This window comes from Erythranthe guttata, chromosome 2 (assembly GCF_056151865.1).
Source record: "Erythranthe guttata isolate IM_541 chromosome 2, IM_541, whole genome shotgun sequence".
Taxonomy (NCBI): Eukaryota; Viridiplantae; Streptophyta; class Magnoliopsida; order Lamiales; family Phrymaceae; genus Erythranthe; species Erythranthe guttata.
Genome location: NC_142534.1, coordinates 17,733,307 through 17,759,939, shown reverse-complemented (window position 1 = coordinate 17,759,939; position 26,633 = coordinate 17,733,307). Strand labels below are relative to the sequence as shown.

The following is a 26,633-nucleotide window of genomic DNA, read 5'->3' as shown; positions in this document are numbered from 1 at the left end:
CATTCTCCCTATAAAAGAATGTTAATGAAATTATTTACAAATGATAATATTAGAGATAGACCACATGACGTAGTTGGAAGAGCAAAGTGAACCATTCACGCATGAGTTGGATGGTCCAGAAACACCTACAGAGTACTCGTAAACTAAGCCGAGAGTAATCCGACGATAACTCTTCCAACGCTCAAATCAGACATGTATATTGCAAGGGTTGTAGAGAAAATTCAAAGAGTCGTATTGCTAGACTATAGAACGTATCTTAACTAATGAGTTATAATATTTACTTATACTAAGTTTGTTGGGCTGAGATTAATTAATTGTAATTGTCGAATCCAAACCTTACTTAAAAGTGATTCGGCCTCGGTTGAAGTGGTCTTCGATATTGGGCTCGTGGCTCAATAAGTTAAAAAATTATAGACTCATTGAACTGATCCAATTAGATATAAGAAGTTAAGGCTTAACTAATTTGTTCTATATTCTTTTGACTTCAAAATTAGATAGTGAGATTTGTAAATAGAGTATAACAAATCATTTTACAAAGGGATATGCCTAGAGAGAAAATTGATCAAATATTCAAAGTAATAATCCGCAAAAAATAAAAATAAAAATGATGAAACATAAACAAATAAATAATGAAAAATAAAATCGAGAGTATCATAACTTATCTAGAAAGAGTCTATGGGATGCTACACTTACTAAACTACACGGGCCGAATTTTGCACCATGGATCTACGCAAATAAATACTCCCTCCGTTTCCTATTAAGTGTCGTTTCTGACTTTGCACAAAAATTAAGAAGCTTAATAAATGTGTCTTGATTTTAGGTAAAATATTTTAGAAAGACTAAAATAACCTTTATTATTTAATGATGTGATAAGAGAGTTAATACTTATAGTTGAATTAATAAGGTTAAAACAGGAAAAAATGCATTTAATGCAGTTTTGGAAATCTAAGGTGACAAATAATATGGAACAAAACTATTTTAAAAAAGACACAGTTATTGTGGAACATATATAATATCCAGTAAGCACACAATAAACAACATCAATAAAAAATCGTCCGAAGTATTTCACCGTGAAGGCAAGAGGCCCACAATAAACAACGCCGGTCCACAAGCTGAGGTGTCCATCCCACAACGGCTCTCAGCATTTGGTGGGGGTGTGGGCCCCACATAAGAGCCCGTGCCAGCTCATACATCACGTCCTTCTAGATGGATGCCCTGGCTTTGACCCACGTATCATCCACGTGGGCGGATAGCACGTGATTGACCTTTATTGCCCTTGTCGTTTTGTACAAGCTGCATTTTTCCACTATTTCAAATAAAAAAATATTTATAAATAAAAAAGGGGAAATTGCAAATGAAGGCCAGGAAATTGAGAGGGAATTTCCCACGCAAGATAGGTGGGTGGGGGGTGACGTCAGTGAGAGGGGGCATTTGCCACGTCAGGATTCTGGACGCCGTTGGATTTGCTTTTGGAATGGACGGAGATGCGTGATTTGCGGTGGACAAAGAGAGGACGTGGCGGGAGGATAATCAGTGGTGATGGGGTGACGTGTCACGCATCGGGGGTTACTATTAGTCTACCACGCCCATGTGAAAATGTCGACGCGCCCCATGCTTTGACGTGGACTTTGTGGAAACTACTTTTTCCTTTTCTTTTATTTTTTATTTTTAAAATTTTAAATTCCTTTTCTTATAAAAGAAAAAGGAAAAAATAAAAATAGAAAATGTATATATATGGGTTTTAATCTTGGGCTCAAGAGTCAAGCCCACTGAAATAAAAAAATGTTCACTAGAACAAGGCCCAAACATTGCACTAATAATTTTTAGGGATTATTTTGTACACCCCTCATTTCCAAATTATATAGAAATAACTACCAAGTGGATTATACTCTAGGGTAAACCTCCCTCATTTCCACATACCCCCTGGGTTACCCTGAAGTTCCTATAAAACCTTCTAAAATCAGTTTTAACCCTAGCCACTCACAGTCCCTCTCTTCTTCTCCCAGATTCAAAATCCCGCCTCTACAAACCTCTCACCGGCGAAATTGCTTCCCGGAGCCATAACTCTCTCTCCGGTGGTCGGAATTCGATGGTTTAACTACCGTTGGATTCCTCTCGTCGAGCTCTTTCTTTTGGTGGTTATTTCATTCAGTTTCGAGCGCGGATATGTTTCTGCAATTTTTTTTCATTCGAGGACGGTGGTCTTGTCGGAGCTTTATTCTGTGTTCCACCCGTCGAAATTTGACGGGTCACCCACCGTTGGATTCCTCTCGTCGGGATCTATATTTTGATGGTAATTTCGTTTATTTTTATCTTTTCAGATTTATTTCTATATTTTTTTGCATTTGTGGGCGCGCGGAACCGTGAGTGGTTATTAGCGGCGTCTACGGTTTTGGTAGGAGGCGAGGGGGGTGAGGAGTCACTGTATGTTTGATTTAAAATCTGTAGCATTTCCCAGCAATAACCTCTCTCTCTATCTCCCGATCTCTTAGTGTTTGTTGATTTTTGAGTGTTTTGATGTTTTTCTTCAAATTTTGTTGATTTGCACTAAAATAATTTCTTTTTGTTTTTGATTTTGCTATTGCAGCTTAATGAAGGCCATTGATCCTTTCCTTGAAGGTGTCAATTTTTTTTTTTGAAGTTACATCTGATTTGTTCAATAGATTGTATACATTATTGTACATTACTATACATTACTATAGAAACATGTAGTTACATATGAGTATATTTGTGTATTTTCGATTTGTATTTTATTGGTTCTGATGTAATTTATAATAAAAATATTGAAATTTGTAAATTTTTGTTGGGGTTTTATGAATTTATTTTGTATAAGTCAGTATTCGTGTGTGTATACAATTGATCGACTAAAAATATGGGGAAAAAAAACGAACATAACTATAAAGTACTATAGGTACTATAGTTACATGTAGTTATTTTCAGTACCGTAAACATATTGTTTTGAAAATTAAAAAAGAGTTAAAAAAAAATTAATTTTTTTTTCAAAAAAAAAATTAAAAAAATTAAATATATATATATATATATATATATATATATATATATATTTAACAAACAGGTTTATTAAAAAAAAAAAAAGGAAAATAATAATAAATAAATCAGCGAAAATGATAAATGCAGGACCATAAATGCTGAATGCAGTTTGGCCGAAAATTGCATATAAGGGTAGTATAGTACTTTCGCTTCTCCAGGGGGTATATCAAAGGATGATTTGGGTTTGGATTTATCACTAGTTTATTTGGTGGCTAGGGGTATGTAAAATAACCCCTAATTTTTATAATAATTTATTAAAAAATTAAAGCTACAAAATAAATATATAGCTGTATTGAGTAAATTTCCACTCTTGTGCAGTAAATTGCAAATTGCACGAGATACATAAGTCACACCAGACGCAGACCATATGTCACAAACTCGATCTAGAAAACGTTTATAAATGGATTCGATACAAACTAGTTATAATTTATTTTATTGATGGTCGACATATTACGATTTTTAGGTGGAAAATCGAAAATATACAAAATTCTAAGTATTTCTACACATTTTGCTACATTGCAAATTAAAGAAGTGCATGAATATTAGATATATTTGCTTATAAATCACAAAAAAATAATAAAAAAAATGCATGGATATATATATATATATATATATATATATATATATATATATATATATATATATATATATATATATATATATTAATGGCCTAGCTAACAAGTTGGTGGCAATTTTTGTCATCTTATTTTCTACCATATAATATAAATTAAATGCTTCTTCCTCTTGATCTTAATTTGATCTCTTCATCGGTATTGTTTGTCCATATATTATGTCATAGTGGTTGCAGATTCAATTACGTACGTAGCCATGCATTAAACCCTAGCCCTTATTTACCAAACGTTTGCTTCATCGGACATCTGTATAAACATCCATTTAATTCTTTGTCACCATTTCTTGAGCTGATCTTCATCACGAAAATTTCGAGCTTTCTTGCAGCAATTTGCTTCTTCACACAAATCCCACCTCTATATAAACCTAGCCAACTTCAATCAATTTTTCTCCATCTCACACTTTTCTCTATAGCAATATAATATACACCAAGTCTTCAAGAATGGCTCATTTTTCTCATGAAAAAGGTGCAATTTTTAGGGTTTCTTTGGTGGTGGTGGTTGTCATGGCGGCGATGGTTTTAAGGGGTGATGCAAAATGCGCGTTTGAGGCGATCTTCAACTTCGGTGACTCGAACTCCGACACCGGTGGCTTTTTTGCCGCTTTTCCATCTCAGTCTTCTCCCAATGGCATGACCTACTTTAACCGCCCGACTGGCCGACCTAGCAATGGCCGTCTCTTTATCGATTTCCTAGGTATTATATATGTTTATATTACTTTTTTTTTTTGATGAAATTAATGTTTTGTTTTTAATATTTATTTTGTTGAACTAATGCAGCACAAGGTTTGGGATTGCCATTTCTGAGCCCATACCTGCAGTCGATTGGATCCGATTTCAGACACGGGGCCAACTTTGCCACGTCAGCTTCGACGGTTCTTCAGCCAAACACTTCGTTATATGTCACCGGTGTTAGCCCCTTTTATCTGGCTGTCCAGATCAACCAACTGAAGAATTTCAAGGCAAGAGTTGAAGAATTCAAATCCCAAGGTACAAAAAATGTTTTTTTAGTTTTTTGCTTCTTACATGTAACAACCTTTAAAATAAAAAAAACAACCTCTGAAAAGTTCAATCTTTGTAGGACAAACCAATCTTCCTCAACCGGATGTTTTCGGAAAATCGCTCTACACATTTTACATCGGCCAAAACGACTTCACTGGCTATGCATCCTCGGCGGGTCCCGGCGGTGTCAAGCAAATTCAGCCACAAATCATTTCCCAAACCGTTAGCGCCATCAAGGTGGGGCCCACTATACTAACATGGGGGGCCATGCCCCCACCGCTTATAGTATCTTTCAAATTTTCACTTACTGAATAATCTGCATGTAGATGAAATTCTGGTTTCGCTACTGATCATATCTGTTACATAAATATTTCACGCTACAAGCAACAAACATATATTGGATTGATCAAATTAAACTACTGCATGCATGCATGCAGGAAATCTATTGGCTAGGAGGGCGAACATTTATGGTCCTAAACCTAGCTCCGGTGGGTTGTTACCCTACATTCTTGGTGCAACAATCACAGGGTGGCTCGGATATAGATTCTTCCGGATGCATGATGTCGTACAACAACGCAGTAAACGACTACAACGAGAATCTCAAACAAGCTCTCTCCCAAGTTAGGCAAGAACTCCACGACGCAAACGTGATCTACGTGGACACAAACTCCGTTATTCTAGACCTTTTCCGAAATCCCACTTCACACGGTACATATATTTTCTCGAATAACCCTATATCCAAAAATCAAAAATTTCTTTTCATTAATGTTTATTCATATGTTTTCTGGGAAATTAAAATAGGGATGCAACATGCGACAACTGCATGCTGCGGATACGGTGGCGGTTCGTACAATTATAACCAACAAGTGTTTTGTGGAGCTACAAAGGTTGTCGACGGTCAGACAGTGACGGCTTCGGCTTGTAGTGATCCGCAGAATTACGTGAGCTGGGATGGGATTCATTTGACCGAAGCTGCTAATAAGATTGTAGCTTATTCGTTACTTAGTGGCTCGAACTTCGATCCTTCTTTCGCTCTTAATCAGTACTGCGATATTCAGCCGATTGGTTGAAGTGTGTGTTATGAGAGAGTTGTGTTTTATCAGTCATGAATAAATAATAGCTGTGATGACTGATAAGTGATAAGGAGTGGAATGAAATGTGGATAGTTTAATCCTTTGGATTGTGAATAAAAATTGTGAATGTTAAATTCTCAGTTTCTGTTTGATTAATTTATAGTTATAAATTTGATATTGTTGATTGATTATGTCATAGTAGAGTTTGGAATTGAACTGAATTGTCGATCACTCGAACAAGTTTGAGGCATCAAACTCGTCGCACATGGTTTGTCCAATCTAGTTTGTATTTCCTAGCTCGTGTGCGTTTTTGGGCCCACCGATAAATTAGGAGTCTTTGTGGTAATAGTAAATGAAATATTGATCTTGATTAATAATATTTGAAAATTAAATAAATAATAATAATAATAATTAATTTTTCTTTGAAATCAGAGCCTCAAAACTGAAAAAGGTTTTTGCAGTGGTCACAAGAGCTTGCAATTGGCCATGTGATCTGTTACAGAGCTAACAGTCTTATTTGTTTCCTAGTACTGCTGTATATATATATATATATATATATATATATATATATAACTATCAACATTATCACATTTAATTACCACAAACTATTTATCTCTATCCATAAATAAATAAATAAATCAAGAATGAATCTTGAAGCAAGAAAAGTGATTTTCGCAGTTGTTATAGCAATTTTATCAGCTCGAAAAAGTGATGCAGAATGTGATTTTGAGGCCATTTTCAACTTCGGAGACTCGAATTCCGATACCGGAGGATTTTACGCTGCTTTTCCATCGGAAAATCTTCCCTATGGAATGACTTACTTCAAAAAACCGGTCGGACGAGCAACCGACGGCAGAGTCATCCTCGATTTTTTAGGTTTTTTTTTTTTTTTTTTTTGATATTTACTATTTTCTTGATATGTAAGAAAAATAACAATTATCATCAAGTATATATGTTTTAATGATATGTGTGAAATCAGTTATTAGTGTCTGTTGTTAAGTAAATTGATGAAGTGAACTTAGTACTAAATTTGTCGATTTGTGCAGCACAAGCTCTAGGGCTGCCATTTGTTAGCCCGTATCTGCAATCAATAGGCTCCGATTTCAGACACGGTGCAAACTTCGCTACATTAGCATCAACCGTTCGTCTGCCACAAACTTCGTTATTTGTAACGGGAGTTAGCCCTTTTTCTCTTGCAATTCAGCTCAATCAAATGAAGCAATTTAAATCCAAAGTTGATGAACTTCACTCTCTAGGTACATATATATACATACATTCATTAGTACTATTCTGCACTTGCATTACTTTTTTTTTAATCTTAATTTTAATATGAAAATAAAATCTTGTGCAGGACAAGCCGAAAAGAATATTCCTCCACCGGATATGTTCGGAAAATCGCTTTACACGTTTTACATCGGCCAAAACGACTTCACAGGGAACTTAGCTTCTCTTGGCATAAGTGGTGTGAAGCAGTATTTACCTCAAGTGGTTTCACAAATTGCTACCACTATTAAGGTTTAAAAAAAATATATGTATTTTTTTTTTAATTGTTATGATTAATACTTAATAGTACTAATTAAATGTTTTGTTGTCTGATTTTTTAAGGAAATTTATGAATTAGGAGGGAGGACATTTTTGGTACTAAATCTAGCACCAATAGGGTGCTACCCTGCATTCTTGGTCGAACTTCCACACGACACCTCGGATATCGACTCGTTCGGTTGCATGGTTTCTTACAACAATGCCGTAGCAGATTACAACTCAATGCTCGACGAAGAATTAATTAAAACAAGAAAAGATATTATCGATGCAAATATTATATACGCAGATATTCACTCTGTCATGCTAGACCTCTTTCGACACCCTTCGTCTTATGGTACATAACACTAAAAATAAACTCTACGAAAAAAATAAAATAAAAAATTGCATAGTTTACTAAATTATGTTTCGATTTATCGGACAGGGATGAAATACGGGACAAAAGCTTGCTGCGGATACGGGGGCGGGCCCCACAATTTCGACCAGAAAGTTTACTGCGGAAACACGAAGTTGGTCAACGGTCAAAATTTGACCGCAACTGCGTGTAACGATCCGTATAATTACGTCAGCTGGGATGGAATTCATGCAACAGAAGCAGCAAACGAGATTGTGGCTAATGCTATTATTAACGGTTCTTGTTTCGATCCTCCGTTACCACTTCTTAAATGTAGGGGGAAATAAAGCGAACGACGAACGATCTTTTTTTTTGTTCGTGTAATTCGATATTTAAAACGAGTCTTTGTCAATTCATAGTTAGAGGGAATCGAAACATCGTTTTCGCTATAAAAACTATAAGACAAAGAATCTTCAGTGGTTGAGTGCTCTAAATCAATCAAGATTATGTATTTATATATAATTAAACGAAATTTCCAGGGATGCGATTTACGGTCCACCACTCCATTATACAACACCATTAGTGCCGATTATCGAAAAACAGCCGACTATTTTTTTTTTTATTAACAGCCTTTCAATGTAATGATTGTATCTTTCTTTATTTCAAAACAGAGAAAAACGAAGAAAAAATATATATATTTATAAATTTAAAAAAAAAATGAAAAAATGTAACAAGAAACTCGAAAAACGAAAACCGATCAAGGAACGTAAGTATTCTCGATGACAGGTGGCGTTCGAATACCTGAAGCTGAAAACATTTTGCTATTGCCAATCCAAATTGTATCCAGTGCTTCACTTCTTTCAGACATTTTCTCCATTTCTTTAATTTTTTTCCACTTCACCAATCTGTACACCATAATCCCAATAATCAACACTAATCCCACCACCCCGGATAAAACTAAACCAATAATCCACCGATTAACTATCACTCTTTTTTCCTCGTTTTTATCCGGCCGATCGTGATTAGGAACCACAACCGAAAAATGCCCTTCACCGCTCGCCAAACACGAACTTTCCACCGTCAACTCGCTCAATCCGAACGTGCCATTACTATCGAACCTCACACACTTCATCCCCACAATCGAAACAATATTCCGAAACCGAACGATAATGAGATCATCGACGCGGTCCCCACGGACGCTGAGCTGGACGAGCCGGCCGTGGTTGGTGGGGCCCGCGTCGGAGTCGTAGGCAAGAAAGCCTATCACGGGAGCAACTAACGTGTGGTTAGGCACACCGTAATAATTCCTCGACCGGTTTCCTAGGTTTCGATACACTATATCGACTCTCCTCGTATAAGGCTGTGGCAGTATTTTCGGTGGGATTTCGAAGGAGGTGAAATTTACGCCATTTTTCCACAGCCGGTTAGTTCTCAAACGGATGATGGAAGCTTCTATACCGGATAAGTTTGACGGGAGATCAGAAACCTCGTACATTTTGCCGGTACGAGGCTTCGGAATGTTCTTGGATGCATAATCGTAAAGAACGGAGTTTAGCGAATCTTGATCGGTGGCTTGAACAAATATTGGATGTAACAACATTCCACAAAGCATGATAATAATGATCATGAGCCAATTCCTTATAGAACCTTCCATCAATAAAACTACAAAGAAAGCTTCCTCTTCATGCCTTATTAACCTTCTAGAAACTTCGATGTGATCTTGCTTCTCGAAAACTCGCCTTTCTTCGATTATTTTATTTTTTTTCGACCCCTTATCGATTTTCTTGATATGCTTAGATCAAGAAATGTGAAATGTATGTTGTGCAAAAATGGATGAAAAATAAAAAATGGTAGTGAAGGAAAATATGTTTTGTTCATAAGGAGGGGAGTTTTTAATTTATTATTTTAATATGGTTGTTGCATAGTATATTCTTCTTACATATATAAATGTAAGAAATTAAAAATTCTAAATTAAAAAATAAATAAATTAGTTAATTAATTAATTAATTAGGAGTGGGAGGGTGGCGCCTTAAACAAAGAGGGAAGAGGGACTCTTTTGAGTTGTGCTTAGGTGTTGGCTAACTTTGTTTATTCTTTTTGTGTGAGTTGGATTTGTTGGACTATGGACTATACACCACTACTTATGTATTTCTTTTCTTTATTTTATTTTATTATATATATATTAATTATGCATTTTTCTTCTTCATTTTCTAGGCATTTGTTTGTAGCTATTACAGAGCGAAATTTTCGAATTCCGTCAATTACAATTTATAATTTTTTTTTATTACGGAATAATATTTCCAATTTCTGAAATTTCGATTTTCCTGAATTTTTGTATAAGTTATTAATCAAATGGGCTTATATATTGAAATGTGTTTATTGATATTAATAAAGTAATTAATTGAAGTAGGGTATAGAAAGAAATAATTAATTTAGGTAGTGGGTATTAATCGGGTTCGGCAAGTATTGTATATTGTATATGACGGCAGGTCATATTTCATTTGTGGAAAATATTAATTAATTAATATTTTATTTTTTGTATTATTTAACACCAATCATTTTGGGCTCCGTACGGCCCGGTAAGAGCCGAATTGGTTACTAAAAAAAATTGGATTCAGGCCCATGATGACGTCAGCAACAATTATGGTTCTTACAATTTTCATCATAAATAATAATTGAGAAAAAAAAGAGGTTGCACCGACTATATGAGAAATTAATGGAGCGTTGGATTTCGTCTTAATATTATACCACACACGTGTATATTTTACTGTTATACATATTTTATATACAATTACACGTATATGTGCGTGATTATATTCGATCAAAAGTGAAAAACTATTCGGAAATTCGCACTTTAAGTGTTTTTTCTTGTACAATGAGTATAATTTCGAAAAAAAAAATATTATTATTAATATATACATATATATTATTTTGGAATAATGAATTTCTAGTTTTCTTTATGAGAAAAAGGTATAAAATAAAAGAAGGAATATTCGATTATAATTCTGATATTTGCAAGGAAAGAGACATGTTGTAAGTTATATCTAAATTGGTGGAGATCCTAATAAAATGAATTTGTTTCTTTTCTTTTGTATGCTGAATTAACATGTAAAATTTGAAGAGTTTGAAACCAAACTACAGATTTTCAAGATAGAGAAGCAACCAATCAGGAAGCTCGGTTCGTCCACGTGTCAACCACCTGTTTCATTTGAGCATTGACCTGAAAAAATATTGTGGATAGCAAGAAATTTTTGTTTCGAAAACCCCCTCTGCAAATAGAAGAGATACATACAAGAAAGTGAGGCCTCAATTGCAAAAAATCAATTCTTTTTTTCAAATTCCAGTAGGTTCTTTTTTCCTGTGCCAAAAATGGCAGCGGCAGCTTCCACTTCAATGGCGGCCACCGCCGTCTTGATGCACCGCCTCCCGGCCGCAAAAACAACCGCCGTCTTCTGCCCTCTTCCCCAACGTCCTTCACTCTCCGCCGCTCCGTTCAAGCTGCTCAAAGGTGCAATCTTTTGACTTTTTTACCCCTTTCAATTTTGATCTTTCGTTGACTTCCCCTTGTGCAATTGAAGTTTTCGGACCTGTAAAATGGTGGGATTTCACTGAATTCTGTCAATTTTATTTTTTTACTGGTTTTTAGTATCTGAGAAATTTGACCTAATTTTTGTAATTCGTTAGTTTCTTGGTTGGTTGAATTATTTTGGGAATTCCTGGTTTTGATCTTTGATTTCTGTCTTGTGCTATCAATTTTAGTAGTGTAGTAAATAGGGTTTTGAGTAAATAGTGTAGTAAATAGGTTCTTGAAAAAGGCACTTTTATTAGTAGTGTTGTAAAGAGGGTTTCGACGAGCAAGGATTCGAATGTGGGGAGCTCATTACATATTAAGAAGTTATATAATATAGTTGTCGATATTTTATAGTTCTTCGACACATTTAATTGTTATAGTTTCAGTCACTTGGGAAGCTTATGTGACCATCATCACTTACATCCGTACAACTAGTTCCCCATGCTCGTTTCTCATAAAGATATAAAACGTCCGATTAATACTCCGAAATGCAAATCGGAATAATTATTGAACTTTGCGTTGTTCCATTAACCTCTCTTATCTCAGCATAGTTGTTCAATGATTAATTTGCTTTGAACAATATAATGTGATGTTTCGAAACAGAGTCGAGGAGGTCTTCGAAGATTCTTGTCAAGGCCTCTTCGTCAGACGAGAGCCCTCTTGATGCAAATGAATTGTTCACAGACCTAAAGGAAAAGGTAATTAATGTTTTTCACCGTGTTGCATTTTCCAATATTATTGCTCGTAATTTTTGCTGATTTTATTTCTTGTTTTCATGTTTTTTTTAGTGGGATGCCGTTGAAAACAAGTCTACTGTACTTCTTTACGGAGGTGGTGCAGTTGTTTCAGTGTGGTTAGCTTCCATTGTTGTCGGTGCAATCAACTCTGTCCCTGTGGTAGGTTCTTGCATTTTATTTATATAAAAAATAAAATAAAAATTAAAAAATCGTGTTTCTTTAATTATGTGTCATTAACTTGGCTTTGTTTCCGTAAAAACTCGTTTTTCAGCTTCCAAAAATCATGGAGTTGGTTGGGCTTGGATACACTGGTTGGTTTGTATACCGATACCTTCTTTTCAAGGTACGTCGATACATTATTTAATTTTTTTAATCCCGACATTTGAGAAATCGCAATTATTTATTTGTAGATGTTTAATGCTAATAATTTATATATTTTTTTATTGCAGTCGAGTAGAAAAGAATTGGCCACGGACATAGAAGCGTTAAAGAAAAAGATTGCTGGAACGGTTGAATAAGCGCATTCATCCGACATGCCAGAAATACTTGTGCATTTATCTCGACTTCGGATCAATCTGACTTATATATATACATATATATTTTGTATATATATATATATATAAGAGGCGATCTGTATGCTTATGTAGAGTAGGCCGTATATGTGTGTATTTTTTTTTTCCGTTCATCGTCATGTTTTCGAATAATAATACGTGCCGTAATTTATTCTAAACAGACTTTCGAGTTGGTTCTGTTTTGTGAAACTTCATCTTGTTTATAAGCCATTTGCTATGTAAACCTTTTTGTCTGGTTTCCATCTAGAGAAATACACCGTTGTTCCTTCTATTCATCCTTATATACAAAGATTCTATCTGAAAGTTGAATGATAAAAAAAAAATGGCTCAACTCAATATTTGCAAGTTGAGCTATGATAAATGTTCGTTTTGTACGTTTTTTACTTGTTTAATTTTCGAGTTTTGGTCTTCGTTCGTCTGAGTTTTCGGCGTTATTTGTATATATTATGCATTTCTTGTTTTATTCCAGTTTCGAAATGATTTTGGAAGCGAAGCTAAGAATCAAAACAAACACGTACAAAAGTGCATTATGACGGATTGTTGCAGTGTTTGGTATTTCAAGCATAACTTTTCCATACGACTTTCAGTTGAGCTGATTCAAGTAGCGTTAGAAAGTCAACTGCCAGGGCTATAATTGTGTCGAGATGCAGTTTTGTTGAATTAGGGTTGCAGAAAGGGTCAAAACATTGTTTGAAGTTGACGTACATGTCAGATCGCGATCACCATTTCTGATCATCATGATCTGGGGGTTCAAAACTGAGAGTACAAGAAAAATACCAGGACACAGATCACGATCAGCACTCCGGATCGCAATTCAAAACATAGACATACATAGCTACTATCTAGATCGCGATCCACACAGCTCTAATCGCGATCTGGTAAGGCGGTTACCGATTTAAACTAATTTAACAATTATCTTTAAAATGATACAAAATAGAATATAATTATTGCTAAGTTAGGAATGTTAATGAGACTAAAATACTTGTCAAAGATCAAAATGAGAATAAAATACTTGTTGGGGGTCACATCGCACTCTCACCAATTTTTACGGGCCAAAACTGAAAAGAATTGTAAACTTATAATATTTCACAAGGAAGGGCCCCAAGATATTGAAACTCTCTTTTATACCCACAATTGTTACAAAATAGCAGAAGAGGTTTTAGGTAGGGGTTTCGTTCAGCACTACCACACCACACCTCAGATTCGCCACCCATCGCCACCATCGGTACGCTTAATCTCCTCCTCCCCCACCCCCATAAATTTCTTCATTTTATTTATTCGGATCTTATTTACGTTTTTCTTATGCTGATAATCATTTCTGCGGAAAATCATTGAAGACCCATTGTCCTTGTTTTAAAAATACATGATTTTTTTATTTTATCTTTTCAATTAATGATGTTAATTTTACTGTTTATGTCATACTTCAATCTTAATTTTAATTTCAGATTCGTGGATGAAAATGATAGCGATGCTTGCTTATTTGTGTTACTAACAGGATTGATTGTTAGTTATGAGTGAATTAGAGTTGTTTTCTTTTGTTTGAGTGATGAATATTGATAAATATCTGATGTTTGGATTGTTTGTGCACTCAATTTGGATTTAGATCTTGCATCATTTGCGACGAATTTCGGGGGAAGAAATTAGGGTTTCTGTGGGATAGTGCAAAAATGATGAGCTCAACTGTGGTGAAGAAACTGAAGCCCCTGCATTCGTCATTGGATTCTTTAAGCTCGCGATTTCTGCAGAGATGTTCGGTCAGCGGTACAGCAAAGGGTAAGGGCAAAATCAAAGCCGGGCAAACATTGAAACGGTCAAAGGTCACCGTAAAAAAAGGTGGAGCACCAGCTGCTCCCGCTAAAGAAGGGCCTCGGAAGAAGAGCGAATTCGAAGAAATGGTTGACAAGTGTTTGACCGCCACTCCACCGTTGAGATTCTTGAAACCCAAGGAAAAGGCCCGCGAAGCCATGAGAGAGAAAATGGGGCTCACAAGCAAAGGCAACGAACAGGCGAAGCAGAAGCTGAAGAAACAGGGGAAAGATTTCGATTCGCCTTTCGTAATGGGAACCCCCGGTATGGATTTGATCACATTGGGTCTGGTAGATGCCGATAAGATTCCGAAATACGAGCTGAACGTCGAGGATGGGCGAATGCTCGCGAAGGAGTACAGTAGGGTTTTGATGAGGAAGCATAGGGCAAGGCAGGCTTCAGAATCGATGCTGTTGAAGTGCAAGAAGGAAGCCATTGATGCATTGCCTGAGGAATTGAAGGAAGCTGCTTTGGTCCCGGATTTAACCCCTTTTCCTATTAATAGGTTTATGGCGACCCTTACACCGCCGATCGAAGGCTATATCGAGAAGGTTAACGAGGCGGCAAGAAGGAGTGCTATCAAGGGGAAGCTCAGATGATTCGTATTTAGGTTAGATTTCTGATATTATTTGTTTCTGTTTTGAACTTTTTTGATTCTCGTATGATTTTGACGGCGTTTACCATATTTTATGTGGATTGTGTTTGGAACTAATTGTTGATTGATTCGAGACTTGACTACTCCAACATGGTTATATACTTTTGAGCCGTTTCATCATGCTTAATACTATTTCTTGAGTTCTATATAATCATCCAAGAAGCTGTTAAATGAGAAAATCATTCGTAGAATAAACGATAACTACTAAATCTGTCCGACCGTTGAATCTGATGGAAAAATATAACGGATGGAATCTTTAAGTTGTCGAATATGTTTGCTTGGTTATGAAACTTCAGTTTGTAAACTCAAGTCCTTTGTTTTTTAAGCAGATAGGAATTGGTGTAAAACTCGCTTATTTGGTCTATAAATATGGCATCTGAGTAGACGTTCCGAGTAATGTTAGTATTCCGAGCAATCAGTTATATAAGATTCATATTAGTGTTTAAAACACAGTCCTTGTTGCGTTTTTTAGTGCGTATTATATTTTCTTAGCTTATATCTGATGAAATTATTAAATAAACTGTCAATATTATTTCAAATAACGAGAATTCGAACTGACTGCTCAAAATGAAATATGCAGGACAATACAATATTGAGCAGTCTATTGATAATTTAGGCTTGTCAAATATTAATGTGAAGCCCAAAGGATAAATAAAGTTTTTGATGTCACATATTACTTCTATTTTTATTTCATAGTTTATGTTTGAGAGTTGTTCACCTGTTTCTTTTGCCGACTGTTTTCAATTATTAACGACGCCTAATGTTTGTGAATGCTTACGGAGATCTCACTTTGGCAGAGAGGTTGTTGTTGCTGTTTGTGGTTCTGAAGAAAGTATTCCTGTCAATGGACTCCAATTGAAGCTGCCGAACAAGTTTGCAACTGTTAGGAAAGCTAATCTCTTCAGTTTAGATTACATTTTGATGTATGCTTTCGGATTAGGTTGCCAATAATACGATATGTATCCACCTCTTAGCCATTGTTTTTTGACTTACGATTGGATTGGATTTGATTTCATAGACGATATAATCAAGTTCGGTCAATGTTTGGGGTTCTTGGTTTCGGGACCATGATAAACACAAGCTCAAATTTTAGTGAAACACGTAACTATCATGTTATTTCAGACGAACATTCCCAGACGAAAGGTGTTGATTACTTGGAATGTTTACTCAAGTGCAGTAGAATTTAGGCTCAAATACTCGAGCAATAAACCAAGTCAGCCTTTATTGCAACAATATTTCAGATGATGATAATTCAAATTACCAAAAACAGTTTAAACGCAGCTCACCGTTATCGCATCAATGAAAAGGGCCGTACAATAATTATATTTAAAAAAAACCGACAAATATAGCTTCACCACATCGATTGAACATCATTTCACACAAAATCACCCCTCTATTTTGTGCACAAAAACAATCCAAGAGGCAACAAATATAACTTTTGAAAGGCAAGAAAAGATCTTCACATAGAAGACTCGATCCATGTCAAAAGAGCAGAGTTTAGAGTTTGTCGATATCATCGTCCTCAAATTCAATGTAATCGTCGCCTGGACCATCATCCTCTTCGTCAAGCCCACCAGCGATACCCTCATTAAGCCTTGTACTCTCTGGCAGCTCACCATAAGCCTTCAGTAACCTAGCTTCATCCGGCATGTATTTCAATATCACATCCGCTTTGTCATCCTATCCAATCAAAATTCAAATATAATTACATGCTCAATTCAATATTAAACTTTGATCTCTGTCAATAAGTAATAATAGGTGAACAAAAACAAATATCTTGGTTTATCAGAACTACAGTTTGGGCATTTTTACTTGAAGAGCCTGTTGATGAAAAACAGCAATTCTAATTCAACTGAAGCCTCAAAAATACACTGATTCATGATATGTTATGCAATTACAACTGATTGGAAATGAACAAAATCAAGATAAAAAAAAAAAAAAAAAAAAACATCAATAAAGAACACAAATTGAATGGGAAAAATACTAGAGAACACAAAATCAAAAATTAAAATCGAACTCATTAAATAAGGAGACAGAAAAAAAAAATCCAGATCTACAATTTGGGGAGAAAAAAAAAAAGTGAAAAGTACCTGATAATCGCGGAGGCCGACGAGGACGATATCGCCGGAGGCGATCCAGACCTTCTTGTGCATCTTGCCGCGGATATGGCCGAGGCGTTTAACGCCGTCGATGCACATGGTCTCGCATCTGCCATTACCAAGCATACGCAGCACCTGCGCGTACTCTTGCCCATCTTCCTTAAACACCAGCTCTCTCTTCTCATCATCGGCTTCGTTCTTTCCCCTCTTCCGATTCTTACCTCCCTTACCCTTATTCTTCGGCATCGCGGCGGAGCACAAACCCTAAATCGGACGGCTCTCTTTTTTTCTCTGATTAATTAAATTTTCCCTTCCGATTTGTATTTTTCATGTTATCTATCCCACACCCTCTATTTAGCTCTAACTTGTTAAAGATTTATTTATTTATTTATTTATTCTTTCTTTTATTATTAGCTCTGGGCTTAAACACTGGGCCTCTATTTATTTCAGCATTAGGGCTGGGCCAATCAGGATTGGGAAATTGATTTTTTTATAACAAAAACTAAAAATCATGAGAATATCCTATAAAACAATAATAATGAAAATTAAAATCCCAGGATAATTTCAGTGCACAAAATGTAGGATAAAATTAAGAGTCTATTTTTTTTTTTCCGATGCATACGAATTTGTATAAATGACATTTAGAGTTTGTCAATATCTTCATCTTCGAATTCGACGTAATCGTCACCACCAGCACCATCATCTTCGTCGTGTTCGATATTCTCGTTGATCCTAGTATTGTCTGGAAGCTCACCGTAAGCTTTCAACAACCTTGCTTCGTCCGCCATGTATTTCAATATTACGTCCGCCTTGTCATCCTAGTTACACCATCCAATAATATTAGATGAGCATTTCAAAATGCCAAACTATGTACATATATAGCATTAAACAAAACCAGTATTCAACATGTTAACAACCAAACGAGGCCTTAATCCGCTCCAAGATAAATCTCACAAACAATTTATTAATCAAAGGGGTGTGATAAGTAACTTTCAATTTTAAAAATATAGTTTCAACTTTAAATGTGATTTTGAAAAACTTTTAGTTCGAATTTGGTAAAACTCGAAACACAGAAGTTGTGGGTTTTTTTTAATTAGCTTTGTAATTCAACTTGAATCACCAAGACCGGATGTCGAGTGAGAAAGTTATTCATGAACGAGTGCACAATGTCCATAATTTTGATATTATGATGTTATCTAAAATTCACAATGTCACTCATTCGTAAATAACTTTGTCATCCATATCTAATCTAGTCGATTCAAGTTGGAATAGAAAGCAGATTGAAGTTGAAATAGAAAGCTACAGAACTACTTTTTTTCTTATTCTGACTTTTGCCAAAGCGAACAAAACCAAAACGGTATTTGTAAAAATTGAAACAACATTTAACACTTCAGTTAATCAATTCAAATTGACGGCATCAATCACAAACACACACAAACAAAGCTTCATCTGAAAACGCCCAAACCACAATTCAACAATACAAAAACTGAATTAAATGCACCAAATAGCCAACAGTACGCACACAAAACACAGAATTATTCAACAACACAACAAAACCAATAAAAAACTTGATCGAATTGGAAGGAAAAAACCGAACAGATACAAAAATCAACTTTTGTGCATAAAAAAAATGGAATTCATCAAATAACAGATACAATCATACAACAATTCAGGAAGTGAAGAATACCTGATAATCGCGGAGGCCGACGAGGACAATATCACCGGAAGCGATCCAAACCTTCTTGTGCATCTTGCCGCGGATATGGCCGAGGCGTTTAACGCCGTCGATGCACATGGTTTCGCATCTGCCATTACCAAGCATACGCAGCACCTGCGCGTACTCCTGGCCATCTTCCTTGAACACCAGCTCTCTCTTGTCGTCGTCGGCTTCGTTCTTCCCCCTCTTCCGATTCTTCCCTCCTTTACCCTTGTTCTTCGGCATCGCGGCGGAGCTAAAACCCTAGATCTGTCGTGTAGCTGATTTTTTTTTTGGTTTTTTTCTCTTATCCAATACTCTCTCTTAATTTATAGTCGTGGTTTCGGATTTTCAATTGTAATTTATAAGAGAGAGGAGAGAGAAAGTTATTGTTTATGTAGAGTTCTTTTCCTTGAGGCACAAGTTTGGAATTTGTTATTTACTGGGCTTATTTGGGCCTCTCTACTATTCCTTATGGACTACTAATTACTAATTACTACTACTAATTTCCTACATACAAAACTGCCATTTTTATATTTAAATAACCTATTAATATTCTTTTTTATTTTTTTAATAGTAATAATATCTGCAAAAAACTATATTCTATTTACAGCAAAATAGCTGTCACGTAACTTATACATACATCTGCAATCTCTGTTTTATCATGTTAATAATCCAATGATATATGTTGAATAAATTAGCAGTACAACAGACACTCCGGAACGAAATCGAGGTTCGGAATCACGATTTCACTGTTTGATGGTAAGCTCAGCCCTAAGATGGAGTACACCGTTGATGAAATAAAGACTGTCCTCAGCCATGAAATTAGTCCACTGAAGGCTAAACAAATTCCGATAACCGACTGCTTTCCCCCCTGTAAAAGTGTAGTTACCTTTATACTTGCTAATGTAATCCTCCGTAGGTTTCGACCTAGCTGCAAATTCGTAGTCGACAACGAACGAAACGGAACCCTTTTCTTGCATTCCGAGAAACAGACCAAAGCAATGAAACGAGCTCTGTTGATCCATGTTGCAGTGTGCGGACAAGAAAAAACCTTGTCCGCCTAAGTGGAAGGCTTGGGAATATACCCGTCCGGACGGGAATAAATTCGCGCATTCGTCCCGTTTAAGATCTAAATACACCACGCACTGTTTGCGTGGCTGTTCGAATTCCACCACTCGAACGGGCCTATACTTGTAGGCCCGTTCGACGAAACGGCGGCTCGTGGAGGTGGAATCCTCTGTGGCGTAGGTCCGCTGGCGGTGCGGCGACTCTGCTTTGAAGAAGAGGGCTTCGAGCACATTTTTATTTGCGAAACTGCCATCGAAGTCGTTGCAAGTCAGAACCTTCTTCAGCTTCCTGCAGGTCATGTAAGGGAAACGGATGTGGGGAGACAAACGAGAACAGAGGATGTCTCGACGCTCGTCTGGGTTTTGGAAATGAGTTCGAGTCCACCTCAGCATGAAGTCGTACACAGCGTCTTCTGAAGCCACTTGAAGGTCGTCGCTGGAGAAGATTGCCTCGATTCCAGATAGAGGCAATTTCATCACCTCTTCTTGGTACCTGTCACAATGTCGGTAAAAGTCGAACACATTCAAGGCAAAATTACGTTTGTTTTTATCAATTATGCCCTTTAACATTGATTATTCAACCTCATTAATTTAGAAATTAGAAGCTCATGTAATAGTTTCGTAAGGCAAAGTTTGGGTTTTTTTCGTTAAAAAGGTGGCTATTTATCAGGTTTCTTAATATAATAGTTGTGGAACTTACTTTGATATATCTTTATAACGAGCAGCTAAGAACTGTTTTGCTGCATCGGTCAACGGTTGAACTGCATCAGCAATTAGGATGCTAGAAGGAAGATCCAGATAAAGTAATGCAGATTCTGGAGTCATGGGCAAGTTTCTTAATTGACGACTGCAATATCTCATGCACGAAGCTACCTCGAACTTATCAGCAGCCATAAGCACGTCTAGCAAAGCAGGTGCAGTAGTGGTATTTAATGTACTGGTGTACATAAAATTCAGGAGCTCCATTAGCGCAGCTTCCTCTGTTCCATAGAGGGAGTTAAGTTAACATATACGAGATAATGCAGATATTTGAATTAGAAAGATGCTCGGAAACAAAAATGGAACTAATTATTACATACCAGAAACACTAATTCTCAGGGTTACGTGTCTCTGTTCCGATTCCATCATTCCATTTGAGAATAACTTCAAGAAAATGAAACGAACGAAATATTCATAAGTCAATTCTTACAAAAGGAAAAACACTAGCAACCAGAAAACTAGAACTGCAAGAGTACCTTATAGAAAAATGGGCTCTTTGCTGCTAAGATGGGAGAGCTTATATGTAACGTTTCGACTCTTAAAATTCTTGAATCGTCTTCAGACCAATTTGAGTCATCACTGTTTTCAGCTTCATCACCTGAATGACATACAAGACACGGGTTCTAATTTAAATCGGAAACACAAAATACAAAACATATAGATGCTGCAGACAATTTCTACTTATAATATTGAGCAACTTCATAGGTTTTACTCAACCATAGATCATATCGGGAAGCCTAGCTGATGTCACTTAATATCAAGTCTTGGACAAACCCATTCTGAGTGTACACTTCTACAGTCTCTACGTAACTTGAATTATTTAATTCGTGAAATGATTTTTGTCAAAAAAGATGAACGATTTGATAATATAATAGATTGTTTAAAAATCATCATCATCAACGAAAATTCCATTCAGAATTTATATTTTGTTAATTAATACCTGAAGGCGAGTCTTCCATCTTCAGACTTTCTTCTTCATCATAATTCTCATCGCCTATGCCTTCTTCAACAGCTGGCTGCTGACAACATAAGACCTGCTCTCTCGAGGAACTGGTAATATCCAAAGCTGCAATTGAGTGGTACATGTCTGATTATGAGCACAACCCGTACCAGCATAAGGAGTAAAAGTAAAAAAAATGAGCAAAATGATATCAAAAATTCATTCATGCCATATAAATATTAGTATGATAAAGAAAATAGTTTAACGCCATATTTAGAGAAATGTGATGACAAACACGGAATACTCAGTTACACACAAGAACCGTTCAATCTGAATACATCGTGCATTTAGTGGAGGCCGATGAATAGAATCTAGATATGATGCTGATAATAATTCAATTAGTAATTATTAACGTTGCATCCTAAAAATTACATCACATAAAGACATTGTCAAATATCAAACAAAAAATATCGAGTTCAAAAGTCGAGAATTCTATATTTTAACCATTGCGTCATAGATACAACGAAATTTCAAAAAAGATGGCTCACGACACTTATACACAGAAAAAAGGAACATCAAATATAAGCTTTCACCCTGCCGATGGCACCACTTTCTGTATGATTAATAATTAAATATAGAGATCAAGCATAGCAATTAAACAGCCTATATGTTAGAATTACATCAATAATCATCAAATAACTCAAGCCCATCTAACAAAAAAGCTAAATTGATCTTCAATATTTGGCTTCGTAAAGCATTTGAACCAAGTTCAATCATCATAATTTCGAATTCCATAAGAAAAAAACATGAAGGGTACGTTGTTGTGAATGAATTATTCATTTATAAAGACAATCATACCGATAAACAAGTTCAATAGGAAACCTAAAATTAAGAAATCAACAACCACGCAAAATCAGGAAAGTTGACTAAAAGTTTGACCATCTCACCATTCTTCTTTTTCACAGCATCACCACGGCGTCGTTTGCTCCGGCGGACGGCCCAATCAGCTAGGGTACGGAAACCCTCCGTCTCCAGTGGCGCGTCGGGTGGATCCGCGACAATCTCGATTCTGAGAACCCGGTCCGAAAAATTGCTGTCGTTGAAGGCGAAACCGAAGTCCGGGTCACGGCCGCCGGTCGGAGACGAGTTGGAGTCGGAGTCCATTACGGCGGTTCTCGGGTCAAATAGATCCAGCCCAAAATCTCTCATAATTTCTTAGCTATCTACTGAAGACCAAACGAATGCTAGAGAGAGAGAGTTCGACAAGATATGTATGTGGGTTAATAATTTATTTATTATTATATTACAAATTTAATGAACAAATATCTTTCTTCACTATAGATAATGAATAAAATAATCATTGACGTAGAATTTCTCTATTCGCCAATAAATTTTAAAGTTTTAATTTTTAAATCTAAAATTATCATAATAATTTAATTTGCTTGTAAGTAAAATTGATTAAGTTTGTAAAATATAACTATTTTTAAATTGTATTACAAAATAAATCCAGTCAATAATTGTCATATTGCCCCCTTCTATGTAAAATTCATTCTCACCAGCTATCTTTCAAATTAAATTGTTTTAGGCCAATTTTTCATTTTTTAAGAGTTTGAAGTCATTTATGAGATTTAATGTAAAATTGACGATTAAAATTTGTCTATGACATGCTAGATCTGGTGAAAAGCGTGATTTTACACTATGAGATGTGTGTGTTATTATATGTAGTTCATTAATACGGAATCGTATTTCACCGGGTGTAATATTTACATAACCTGACGGCATAAATAGGATGAAGATAAAAATGAAGAAGCAAAAATAACCACTATTTAATATTTATACATGTCAAAGGCACTTCTACATACAACAACAGAAACGAAAGAAAGAAGGAAAAAAAATCGGTCCCAAATGTCAAGAATTAATGGAATGGATTCGATTTGGGGATTGCAATACATACCGGGAGCTTCTACACAAAATATATGATGCTCTGCAGTATACATACTCTCGAACGGGAATTTCTAAGAAGGCTCGTAAAGACCTAAGACGTGACCATCAGCACACCGGATTGCTGCCACCTGTTGAATCCGATATACCACCGGAAAATATCAAAATAAAAGTAGTAATGCTAAAAGAAAATTGCAATCGAATTACAATAAGGGTTTAGGGGGATTACCTTTCCGTGGACTTCGTATTTAATCGGACCGTCCAATTCGGCGCCTAAAGACATCAGTTTCGTTACAGTGCTATTGATGTCGGTTACTGTAAACGATAGTAGTGACGAGTAGCCCTTGCTCTCAGCATTGTCACTGAACAATAAGAGAAAGCCGATAATTTAATTATACAGTCAGACTTCGGAGGAAGAAGTGATGAATCAATTCTGACACTTTTTTCCAAGTAACTTTTTATTAATCACTTTTTTTACGGACGAAAATGATTTCGAACAAATTCTCGCGAGCACCTTAGCAATGTCAACACCGGATTACGAGCTAATCCGTTGTAATACGCCACGGGGAAATCCAAAGATTGGAAGAACAGTGTTCATGATTCAAAAACATAGTACAACTAGGGCATCAACCAGTGAGCAATAATTTTTTAACAACTTCTGTATAGTTTTCTACACCAGAATCATTGAAATCAGAATTATCTACGGATTCACCACGCTCGAATTTCATCTGAATCTTATCATGCGAATCTTTCTTCAGTAAATATAATACCAAAACTAAAAAGAAAAAATTGAAAAATTGAGAAAGAGGGAAATTGACCTGGGGGAATGCAGGAGGGAGAGCTTGAGAGGGCCCGAATGGAGCTCGGCCCATCGGAGAGTGCAGACGTCAATGGTGAAGCCCAATCCCTCTGAGTAGAATCTCGCCGCTTTCGGAACGTCCTTGTGTAGCTGTACCAAGTATCTGAACGTCGCTGCTGCCATTACCGATGTAGGGAGAGAGAGAGAGAGAACGTAATACGACGCCGTAGTGTATTGTGTTTAAGACGACGCCTAAATTATAATTTGCAATTTAGAGTAAAAAGCAGTTTACCCCTAAACAAATGCCCGTTTTGCACTTGCCCCCCAAACAAAAAAAATTTGCACGTTCTTACCTAAACTCCGATTTTTGTTGCACGGTGCCTCAAAATTGGAATTTTCAGGCCATTTTGACCGGATTCTTACACACGTCGTGAAATAAAGGGGCAAAATAGTCTATTCACTTACCTTCTTCATAAATTATAAAAAATAAAAATAAAAAAAAAAGGAAGAAGAAGCTGGGAAAATCTGTAATTAGCTGGGAATGGGAATGGGTTTCTCTTAGTTTTCTTCCCGGAGGAACACCACCAAAATCAAGAACAAGAAACCACCACCACCGCCGCCACCACCACCAACAAAAAACCCAACAATTTCAATCCCAAATTCTTCACCACTCAGGCGCCTAAAATCGAGCGGCCAGTTTACAAGCCGCCTAAACCCGAGCCGCCAGTATACAAGCCAGGCGCGCACAAACCTAAGCCGAAGCCACCGGTTTACAAGCCGAAGCCGCCGGTTTAGGTGAAGCAAGTTCCACCACCAATCCCGATCTACAAGCCACCGGTTTATGTGAAGCCACTTCCACCACCAATTCCTCTGTATCCACTACCACCGATCTATAAGAAACCTTGCCCACGACTTCCACCTTTCCCGAAAATCCCGCAAAAGTACTTCCACGGTTCCACCACCCCAAGTTTGGCTACTTCCCACCCATCCCTCCTTCATTTCCCATTCTTGCGTGATCTGTACTTAGCAAAAATCTCCACACACACACACACTGGGCAGCGATCAAAATGCTTGATTCTTCATAGGATTTTACAAATCAACGATTATTTCTGAAGGAGATTGGAGATAAAACACACAAATTATACGAATCAAAGGGAGATCAACAGGGAATGCTGACATTTCAGATCTAAAATCAGCTACGAGCGAGAAAATATCAGATCTTGTGAATCGGGAAAATGAGATCAACAATCCAGAAACAACAATTGAAGCAGAAAAATCACGAGAATGAACTTACTTGACTGAGGAAGGTGGCCATTGCTAACGAACGAATTTGCAGAATGGAAATTTGGGATTTTTTTTGTTACTCTTCAAGATAGCAAGCTCTTATTTTTTTTCTGAAGATCTCAGTTTGTTGATGTTTTGTTATATGATTATTTGGGCCGCCAAATTATATGATTATTTGGGCCGGGCCAAGTTAATTCATGGAAAAATTAAAGTTTTATTTTGTATATAATGTATTTGGAGTAGTACAAATTAAATATTTTCACCATTGAGAGATTCAAATGCATAGTCTAATTCATTTATATTATGTATTTAATATGGATAGAAGTTTGTTGATTTGTGATTCAATCTTATGGAAGTTGAAAACGTAATGGATATATGTCTAGTTACAATTCAATTAAAACTCCTAATATTTAATTCTATAGTAATAAACCCCTAATTAGTATTAACAGTTTGCGTTAACCCACTTTTTCACACATTTCAGAACAAATTCATAACAAAGTTTTAATCAGCAGAAAAAAATCCTTACAATAATTGCAAAAAAAGACAAATTCATAACGAAGTTTAATTAGCCCGTACTGTAGGTTATGTTGTTGTTATATTCAAATTCACCACGAAATCGATTATGAGGGTAGAGGGGATCTCGTCGGTGCCGCCGTTGTTTATCTAGATGAAGAAGAAGTCGGTTCCGAAATGGTCGATTTGAGGGTAGAAATGGCGGATCAGCAACCCTTCTTTTTCTTTCTTCTGTTTTCTTTTTTTGGTTTTTTCTTTCTGTTTTTTGTGTTCTGTTTTTTTTTTTTTGTATTTATGAAGAATGTAAGTGAAAAAACTCTTTTGCCCCTTTAAAACTCACGTGAAAAGCACGTGTGTAAGACTCCGGTCAAAATGGCCTGAAAATTCCAATTTTGAGGCACCGTGCAACAAAAACCGGAGTTTAGGTAAGAACGTGCAAATTTTTTTTGTTTGGGAGGCAAAGTGCAAAATAGGCATTTGTTTAGGGGGTAAACTGCTTTTTACTCTGCAATTTAACTAAAGTGTAAATTACACCAACACCCCTAACACATGCTAAAATAACTATAA

The 26,633-nt window shown here is 36.2% G+C and overlaps 9 protein-coding genes and 1 long non-coding RNA gene across 15 annotated transcripts; 5 read left to right on the top strand and 5 right to left on the bottom strand.

Annotated features, from left to right (window-relative positions):
* Positions 1–1,990: 1,990 nt before the first annotated feature.
* On the top strand, positions 1,991–2,818 carry LOC148772498 (uncharacterized). Its single transcript, XR_016030116.1, has 2 exons — positions 1,991–2,293; positions 2,588–2,818. It is a non-coding gene; the product is annotated as an uncharacterized LOC148772498 (long non-coding RNA).
* A 987-nt stretch (positions 2,819–3,805) lies between these two features.
* On the top strand, positions 3,806–5,907 carry LOC105964051 (GDSL esterase/lipase At4g01130). The gene is made up of 5 exons (XM_012988548.2): positions 3,806–4,373; positions 4,457–4,666; positions 4,758–4,915; positions 5,116–5,386; positions 5,480–5,907. Exons 1-5 carry the CDS (start codon positions 4,121–4,123, stop codon positions 5,746–5,748), a joined length of 1,161 nt encoding a protein of 386 aa, XP_012844002.2. The 5' UTR covers positions 3,806–4,120; the 3' UTR covers positions 5,749–5,907.
* Positions 5,908–6,318: 411 nt separating this feature from the next.
* On the top strand, positions 6,319–8,171 carry LOC105964050 (GDSL esterase/lipase At4g01130). The gene is made up of 5 exons (XM_012988546.2): positions 6,319–6,627; positions 6,798–7,007; positions 7,103–7,266; positions 7,357–7,627; positions 7,715–8,171. The coding sequence occupies exons 1-5, from the start codon at positions 6,396–6,398 to the stop codon at positions 7,969–7,971; spliced, it is 1,134 nt and encodes a 377-aa protein (XP_012844000.2). The 5' UTR covers positions 6,319–6,395; the 3' UTR covers positions 7,972–8,171.
* A 210-nt stretch (positions 8,172–8,381) lies between these two features.
* On the bottom strand, positions 8,382–9,278 carry LOC105964004 (uncharacterized). The gene has a single exon (XM_012988502.2). The coding sequence runs from the start codon at positions 9,276–9,278 to the stop codon at positions 8,382–8,384; it is 897 nt and encodes a 298-aa protein (XP_012843956.2).
* A 1,417-nt stretch (positions 9,279–10,695) lies between these two features.
* Positions 10,696–12,727, top strand: LOC105963872 (protein CURVATURE THYLAKOID 1A, chloroplastic). The gene is made up of 5 exons (XM_012988354.2): positions 10,696–11,132; positions 11,799–11,893; positions 11,984–12,091; positions 12,204–12,275; positions 12,382–12,727. The coding sequence occupies exons 1-5, from the start codon at positions 10,994–10,996 to the stop codon at positions 12,448–12,450; spliced, it is 483 nt and encodes a 160-aa protein (XP_012843808.1). The 5' UTR covers positions 10,696–10,993; the 3' UTR covers positions 12,451–12,727.
* Positions 12,728–13,612: 885 nt separating this feature from the next.
* LOC105963871 (uncharacterized) lies at positions 13,613–16,006 on the top strand. 2 transcript variants are annotated; one of them, XM_012988352.2, is made up of 3 exons: positions 13,613–13,729; positions 14,108–14,920; positions 15,748–16,006. In XM_012988352.2, the coding sequence occupies exon 2, from the start codon at positions 14,172–14,174 to the stop codon at positions 14,907–14,909; it is 738 nt and encodes a 245-aa protein (XP_012843806.1). In that variant the 5' UTR covers positions 13,613–13,729; positions 14,108–14,171; the 3' UTR covers positions 14,910–14,920; positions 15,748–16,006. The 2 variants fall into 2 exon arrangements, with proteins under 2 accessions (XP_012843806.1, XP_012843805.1); XM_012988351.2 differs by having other exon boundaries at positions 13,624–13,729; positions 15,763–16,006.
* Positions 16,007–16,170: 164 nt separating this feature from the next.
* On the bottom strand, positions 16,171–17,548 carry LOC105963873 (eukaryotic translation initiation factor 1A). Its single transcript, XM_012988355.2, has 2 exons — positions 17,056–17,548; positions 16,171–16,645 (listed from the first exon to the last, which is right to left on the bottom strand). Exons 1-2 carry the CDS (start codon positions 17,308–17,310, stop codon positions 16,463–16,465), a joined length of 438 nt encoding a protein of 145 aa, XP_012843809.1. The 5' UTR covers positions 17,311–17,548; the 3' UTR covers positions 16,171–16,462.
* Positions 17,538–19,070, bottom strand: LOC105963874 (eukaryotic translation initiation factor 1A). 2 transcript variants are annotated; one of them, XM_088814792.1, is made up of 3 exons: positions 18,752–19,070; positions 17,708–17,882; positions 17,538–17,671 (listed from the first exon to the last, which is right to left on the bottom strand). In XM_088814792.1, coding segments are annotated over exons 1-3 (432 nt in total). In that variant the 5' UTR covers positions 19,007–19,070; the 3' UTR covers positions 17,538–17,669. The 2 variants fall into 2 exon arrangements, with proteins under 2 accessions (XP_088670918.1, XP_012843810.1); XM_012988356.2 differs by having other exon boundaries at positions 17,538–17,882.
* A 275-nt stretch (positions 19,071–19,345) lies between these two features.
* Positions 19,346–22,842, bottom strand: LOC105963870 (BTB/POZ domain-containing protein POB1). Of its 2 annotated transcripts, none has more exons than XM_012988350.2 (6): positions 22,477–22,842; positions 21,530–21,655; positions 21,066–21,187; positions 20,910–20,973; positions 20,531–20,810; positions 19,346–20,323 (listed from the first exon to the last, which is right to left on the bottom strand). In XM_012988350.2, the coding sequence occupies exons 1-6, from the start codon at positions 22,736–22,738 to the stop codon at positions 19,510–19,512; spliced, it is 1,668 nt and encodes a 555-aa protein (XP_012843804.1). In that variant the 5' UTR covers positions 22,739–22,842; the 3' UTR covers positions 19,346–19,509. The 2 variants fall into 2 exon arrangements, with proteins under 2 accessions (XP_012843804.1, XP_088670917.1); XM_088814791.1 differs by having other exon boundaries at positions 21,530–21,676; positions 22,477–22,810.
* Positions 22,843–23,331: 489 nt separating this feature from the next.
* On the bottom strand, positions 23,332–25,685 carry LOC105963867 (uncharacterized). Of its 3 annotated transcripts, none has more exons than XM_088814795.1 (4): positions 25,564–25,685; positions 24,289–25,378; positions 23,700–23,832; positions 23,332–23,601 (listed from the first exon to the last, which is right to left on the bottom strand). In XM_088814795.1, exons 2-4 carry the CDS (start codon positions 24,450–24,452, stop codon positions 23,545–23,547), a joined length of 354 nt encoding a protein of 117 aa, XP_088670921.1. In that variant the 5' UTR covers positions 24,453–25,378; positions 25,564–25,685; the 3' UTR covers positions 23,332–23,544. The 3 variants fall into 3 exon arrangements, with proteins under 3 accessions (XP_088670921.1, XP_012843803.1, XP_088670920.1); XM_012988349.2 differs by having other exon boundaries at positions 24,289–24,521; positions 25,564–25,682; XM_088814794.1 differs by having other exon boundaries at positions 24,289–25,685.
* Between the last annotated feature and the right edge of the window lie 948 nt (positions 25,686–26,633).